Source organism: Salpingoeca rosetta (assembly GCF_000188695.1).
Source record: "Salpingoeca rosetta unplaced genomic scaffold supercont1.10, whole genome shotgun sequence".
Lineage (NCBI taxonomy): Eukaryota > Choanoflagellata > Craspedida > Salpingoecidae > Salpingoeca > Salpingoeca rosetta.
Genome location: NW_004754924.1, coordinates 1,491,679 through 1,497,812, shown reverse-complemented (window position 1 = coordinate 1,497,812; position 6,134 = coordinate 1,491,679). Strand labels below are relative to the sequence as shown.

At 54.2% G+C, this 6,134-nt stretch overlaps 2 protein-coding genes across 2 annotated transcripts in view; one reads left to right on the top strand and one right to left on the bottom strand.

Annotated features, from left to right (window-relative positions):
* Positions 1 to 374: 374 nt before the first annotated feature.
* PTSG_04621 (uncharacterized protein) lies at positions 375 to 2,959 on the bottom strand. Its single transcript, XM_004994657.1, has 8 exons — positions 2,661 to 2,959; positions 2,335 to 2,430; positions 2,141 to 2,182; positions 1,768 to 1,796; positions 1,371 to 1,620; positions 1,163 to 1,221; positions 871 to 955; positions 375 to 613 (listed from the first exon to the last, which is right to left on the bottom strand). Exons 1-8 carry the CDS (start codon positions 2,859 to 2,861, stop codon positions 446 to 448), a joined length of 930 nt encoding a protein of 309 aa, XP_004994714.1. The 5' UTR covers positions 2,862 to 2,959; the 3' UTR covers positions 375 to 445.
* The window catches only part of PTSG_04620 (uncharacterized protein), a gene marked incomplete at its 3' end in the record, with an annotated part of 5,360 nt that continues 2,154 nt past the window's right edge, over positions 2,929 to 6,134 (top strand). The window contains exons 1-9 of the mRNA XM_004994656.1: positions 2,929 to 3,152; positions 3,383 to 3,457; positions 3,760 to 3,859; positions 4,092 to 4,223; positions 4,567 to 4,626; positions 4,877 to 4,980; positions 5,146 to 5,256; positions 5,443 to 5,595; positions 5,935 to 6,024. Of these exons, the coding sequence (XP_004994713.1) occupies positions 3,030 to 3,152; positions 3,383 to 3,457; positions 3,760 to 3,859; positions 4,092 to 4,223; positions 4,567 to 4,626; positions 4,877 to 4,980; positions 5,146 to 5,256; positions 5,443 to 5,595; positions 5,935 to 6,024 (948 nt within the window). The 5' untranslated portion in view covers positions 2,929 to 3,029. The remainder of the gene's footprint in view (positions 3,153 to 3,382; positions 3,458 to 3,759; positions 3,860 to 4,091; positions 4,224 to 4,566; positions 4,627 to 4,876; positions 4,981 to 5,145; positions 5,257 to 5,442; positions 5,596 to 5,934; positions 6,025 to 6,134) is intronic.

Below are 6,134 nucleotides of genomic sequence, written 5' to 3'. Positions count from 1 at the left end.
AGTGTGTGTGTGTGTGTGTGTGTGTGTGTGTGTGTGTGTGTGTGTGTGTGTGTGTGTGTGTGTGTGTGTGATGCACTTTGGCGAGCGTGCGTGCCACCAACGTACAGCAATATCAATGATCTTTACTGTTAAGAAGGAACAAACAAACACGACGTAGCCCTTAAGGCACAAGCACACAGACACACACACACACACACCACCACCACCACCACTGCGGTGTTCATCAGCCAGCGGTATCTGAACCAGCTCCGGGACAGCGCACCGGACCACCCGTTTGTCAAGGACCTCAACAAGCACGAGGAGCTGTTCCAGACATTCTCGACGTGTGTGTGTGTGTGTGTGCGTGTGTCTCGTGTCTTATATGTGTGCTCTGTTCACACACACACACACACACACTCACACACACACACACACTCACACACACACACACACACAGCGTGCACGGCTAGATGGTGCGTGGAGCGCCCCTGACGAGAATGCGGCGTGCGGATGTGTTGGCGGCGGTGGCGATGGTGGACGACGCGCGTGTGTTCAACTCAACACGTGGCATCGCCGTCTCAAACACATACGCGCGCGGCGAGAACCCTCGCGTGTGCACAAAGTTGAGCAAATCCTGGACAGAATGGGGGAAGCAAAGGAGGAAGGAGGTGGAGGAAGTGGAGGTGGTGGTGGTGGTGGTTGGGAGCAGAATGACTGTGGTGAGTCAAGAGAAGACATGAGGGGAAACGTGACACATGACGGAAATACACACGTACAAATGTACAAATGTACACACACATATGATCACGCACGCACACACACGCACACACACACACACGCACGCACACACACACAGACACAAATACACGCAGACACAAATACACCACTGACCTGCACTGTGTCTGTTCCGGCGAAGCGGCGTGTCAGCTCCGTGTCCTTTCCGCCGTTGACAGCGCGAATGCGACAGCGCACGAGTCTTGGAGGCGGCAGTTGGCGTGCAACAGTATCGTGTGAGGCAACGAAGCAGCCACAATGATCATCATCAACACCCGAACCACGCACCACACACACACACACACAAACACCAAGCACACACTCATACACCCGCATACAAACTCATACAAACTCATACAAACTCATACAAACTCATACATTCGTTTACACACACACCACACACGCGTACATGCTGTTTGGATCGCTCTCCTCTGGTTCCGGCGGCAGTTCCACGTCCAGCACTTCATCCTGTTTCCAACACACACATACATACACACACACACGTGCACACAGCGATAACAATGTGTGATGCTGCGTGAGCACATCCTCAGCGCAAACCGAGTCGATGAATGCACAGCATGCCAGCACTGCAGTGTTGCAGTGTTGTGGTGACGCACCTCAGCCTCAGCCTCAACCTCAACTTCAGTTTCAGGCACAGCCGCTCGTGTCGACAACTGTGCTGCTCCCACGTCACCCTGCTGCTGCTGCTGTTGCTGCTTCTCACGTGCGCCAGTCCGTTGCTTCTGCTCCGGCTCCCCTTCCACCGCCCTCTTTGCTGTGTCTGCCTGCTGCTGGCGCTGCTGCTTTGCGCGGTCTTTCGCCAGCGACGCCGCATACGCCTCCTCCTGCTGCTCCCGCAACGCGTGTCTGCAGCGACGACAAGGATGAAAAACGTGTGCAGGGTGCATGCACGCGCACTGAAGACATTCTTCTGCCTACAAGCACGCACAGCAAATGCCTTCATATTGCATGTCAAGTGACATCGCATGGCAGGGGATGTTTGCAGCGGCGCACCTCTCAATGGCCGCCATTCTCTCCAAATTCTACCCAGCGTACACGCCCACAAGTCCGCACGTGAACATGAGGATATGTGAGTTGAACAACAACAAAGAACAAGGCAAAGCTGCACCTGGTTGACAGCGCGCTTGTGCACACACACACACAAACACAAACAAACACAAACAAACACACACACACACACAGAAACACACAAACAAACACACACACACACACAAACACAAACAAACACACACGCATATCAAACACAAACACAAACAAACAAGCACACACATATCAAACACAAACACACACACGTATCAAACGCAAAATCACGTCGACATTCGTGTCGAGGTAAGCATGGATAAATGCACGCACACACAGTATGCACCTTTCGCTCGCGGGCAAACGCGCGTTCAGAATCCGGCAAGGACTGTGAGAGAAATCAAGCACAGCCACGCACACAATATCAACGTGATGAGAGGCGCACACACACACACACAAAACAAACGACATGCAAACATGCTGCGCATCTCTCTGTATCTCTGTCTCTCGCGGCTGCTGCCATAACACAAGATGACGCACCGAGCCAAGGCGCTGCCCATCCATGCGATGTTGGCGTTGAAGTTCTTTCAGGGCAGCCGCTTTCTTCTGCCGTTCTCGCTCAATGCGTTCACCAGCCTGGAGTTCAACGCGACACGAGCGGGAAACAGACCAACGTAATGTGCAGAACGAAGGTGCGCGCACAGTCAGTTCATTGTCGAGCACGTACAAAACATGCAATGCAAGCTCACACACGCATGCGCACACTCAAAGCACGCACACACGCAATGCAAGCCCGCAGACACACACGCACACGCAATGCAAGCTCGCAGGCACACACGCACACGCAATGCAAGCGCACAGCACACCTTCGATCGGATGTCATGCGCAACGTCTGTGAATGCACGGCGGCGACGGCCAGCGGCGTCGTTGACGGCCGGGTTTTCTTGTGCGCTACCAATTGGCTCCAAGTGAGCCCATCGCCGCAACCTCCTGCGTCCAAACATAAGCACTGCGCCCAACAGCCCCACCACGAGGGCCAGCACCACGTTCTTCACAAAGTCGTCCATCCTGTGTGTTTGGTTGCTTCACATCGAGCGTCATCATCCTCCGCGTTGCAGATAATTGTATGAAAATGTTCGCTAATCTTCAGTAACCACTCAAAAAGAACGACAAGAAGCAAGCAAGCAAGCAAGAGCAAGCAAGAGCAAGAGAAGAGAAGAGAAGGAAAGTGAGCGATGCAGGCGTTGTCGACTGCGAGGCTGCTGACAGCAGCAAGGCTCTCCCCACGGTTGCTGGCGCCAACAACGCGCCTGGCAAGCAGCATTCGCAAGAGGAGAACGGCCCTTCCCATGAACACTGTCAGTGACACCATGCATGCAGTTTGGTTGGTTGGTTTGGTGGTTGCAATCGCTGTGCTTGTTGAGTTGTGTCACAACGTGTGGCACATGAAGTCGCATCATGCGTTTGTGTTTTTGTTGCCTGAACTCTTCATGCACGTCCTCCTCCGCCATTACTCTCTCCTCATACAAGCCTCACCGCTCACTTTCTCGCTCTTGATTTTGCTTTGCTTTTGAACACACTTTCTCAGGGTATCAACTTTGTTCCTCAGCAAGAGGCGTGGGTGATTGAGCGGTTTGGAAAGTTCTTCAAAGTCCTGGACCCGGTACGCCACACGTCTCGGTCGTGCGTGCGAGTGTGTGTGTGTGTGTGCGTGCGTGCGTGTGTGTGCGTGCGCGCGCGCGTGTGTGTGTGCGTGTGCGTGTGCGTGTGTCTGACTGACTGACTTTCTCTCTCTCTCTCTATGTATAAATCTCTCTCTCTGTGTCTGTCTGCCATCTTTGCATCTCCTCACCGGTGCCTCGTCTGGAATTGCTCGTTACCTCATCTGCCGTGTTTCGTGTGTGTATTGCTATTTGCTTTGCACGTCCTCACCACCACTGCACTGCTGCGTGCTTGCCTGTGCAGGGTCTGCAACTGCTGATTCCACTCGTGGATGAGGTCAAGTATGTGCACTCGCTGAAAGAAATTGTCGTCGAAATCCCCTCGCAGTCAGGCATTACTCAAGGTACAGCAACCAACATACACCGCTGTATCTGGTTGTCTGTTTGTATGTTTGTTTGTGTTTGCACGGATGGGCTCCCGACATACAATGGTTTGATGTGATGTGGTGTCATAATTGTTCTGGACCACAAAGCCGCTCCCCCCCCCCCTTTGTCACTGCGTGACCCCTCTCACCGACCAACCCGCTCAACCCCATCCCTTTGTGCTTGTTCCAACCTCAACTGCTTTGTGCGCAGACAACGTGACGCTTCATTTGGATGGTGTGCTGTATCTTCGCATTGTGGACCCGTACAAGGCGAGCTATGGCGTGGAGGATGCCGAGTACGCGGTTGCACAGCTCGCCCAGACCACGATGCGCTCTGAACTCGGTACGGTCTTGCGAGGAGGAGAAGCCCCGTTTGTGTGTGTGTGTGTGTGTGTGTGTGTGTGTGTGTGTGTGTGTTTCTGTGTGTGTGTGTGTTTCTGTGTGTGTGTGTGTGCGTTGTGTTGTGTTGTATGACACTTGAATGCAAGCGTCTTCAGGCACTCGATTCTGTTTCCAAGGCATTCTTGTGTGTTCGGTGCTTGTGTCGTGTCTCACCCCACTATACGTGCGTGTGTGTGTGTGTGTGTGTGTGTGTGTGTGTGTGTGTGTGTGTGTGTGTGTGTGTGTGTGTGTGTGTGTGTGTGTGTGTGTGTGTGTGTGTGTGTGTGTGTGTTCTGGTCATCCAGGCAAGCTGAGTCTCGACAACGTGTTCCGTGAGCGGCAGGCCCTCAACGAGGCCATTGTCGGTGCGTTACTGTCACCCACGATCACCACTTCTCGAACTGTCAAGCGCGTGTGCTGACCAAGCACCGCACATTTACACCCGTCCGTCACCCTGCACGTAACCCCGCCCCCCTCACACACACACATACACACACACACACACACACTCTCTCTCTCTCTCTCTCTCTCTCTCTCTCTCTCTCTCTCTCTCTCTCTCTCTCTCTCTCTCTCTCTCTCTCTCTCTGTCTCTTACTGCTGCTGCTGCGGATGCAGACGCCATCAACGATGCGGCGGGCCCCTGGGGCGTGTCGTGCATGCGCTGCGAGATCCGCGACATCATGCTCCCAGATCGCGTTGTCGACGACATGCAACGCCAGGTGCAGCGGTGGCGGTGGTGGTGGTGGTGGTGGTGGCATGTCTGCATGTATCGACACACATACATACAGTATCCATGCACACATCCACTCTTCCTTGTGTCGCACCACAACCCCCCTCCCCTTGTTTTTTCTCACCACCAAACCCCTGACGCTGGCCGCCTGCAGGTGTCTGCTGAGCGGAAGAAGCGGGCGGCAATTCTCGAGTCGGAGGGATCACGCGCATCCGCCATCAACGTCGCAGAGGGAAAACGAACAGCCGTCATCCTTGCCTCAGAGGTAGATGTTGTGCTGTGTTGTGTTGTGCTGTGTGACACGTTGGCTCTCTTGCGTGTATGTGTCCAGCCCGCATGTGTGGCGTCATTTGAACTATGGAGCGTGATCCTCCGTCACCCCATCCTCCAACACCTTACCTGTACTCACCATCATCCCATCCCCTAACACCATGACCACCACCACCACCAGGCGAACCGGCGCCAGCAAGAGAACATTGCTGAGGGTGAGGCCGCTGCGATCAAGATCAAGGCGGAGGCGACGGCGCAGGCCGTGGAGAAGATTGCGGCCGCAATTCAGAACGAGGGCGGCAAGGACGCTGTTGCCCTCACCATCGCCCAGCAGGTTTGCTTCCTTTGCTACCTGCGTGTCGTGTGTGTCTGTCTGTCTGTCTGTGTGTGTGTGTGTGTGTGTCTGTCTGTCTGTGTCTGTCTGTCTGTGTCTGTGTGTGTTGTCTGTGCCTGTGCCTGTATTTGTTTGTTTGTGCCTGTGCCTGTGTCGGCGCATGTGTGTCTGTCATGGCTGTTGCTGTACCTGTGACTGTCTGTGTCGCTTCCTCGCCTGTCCTGCGTGTTTCCAAGCGCTAAGTCTTCCCCCCCCCCAATTCTTTACCCCATCTCACGTTTTGCCACTTTCCCTCCTCCGCTCTTGCTCCAACTCGCGAACGATGCGATGTGGCTGTAGTATGTGGAGGCGTTTGCGAAGCTGGCTAAGGAGAATAACACCATGCTGCTCCCCGCCAACATGAGCGACCCAGCCTCAATGATCGCACAGGTGCAACCCCTGTCGCGTGGCTTGTGTGTGTGTGTGTGCTTGTGTTTGTTTGTGTGTGTGCTTGTGCTTGTGTGTGTGTGCTTGTGTTTGTGTGTGTGTGTGTGTGTGTG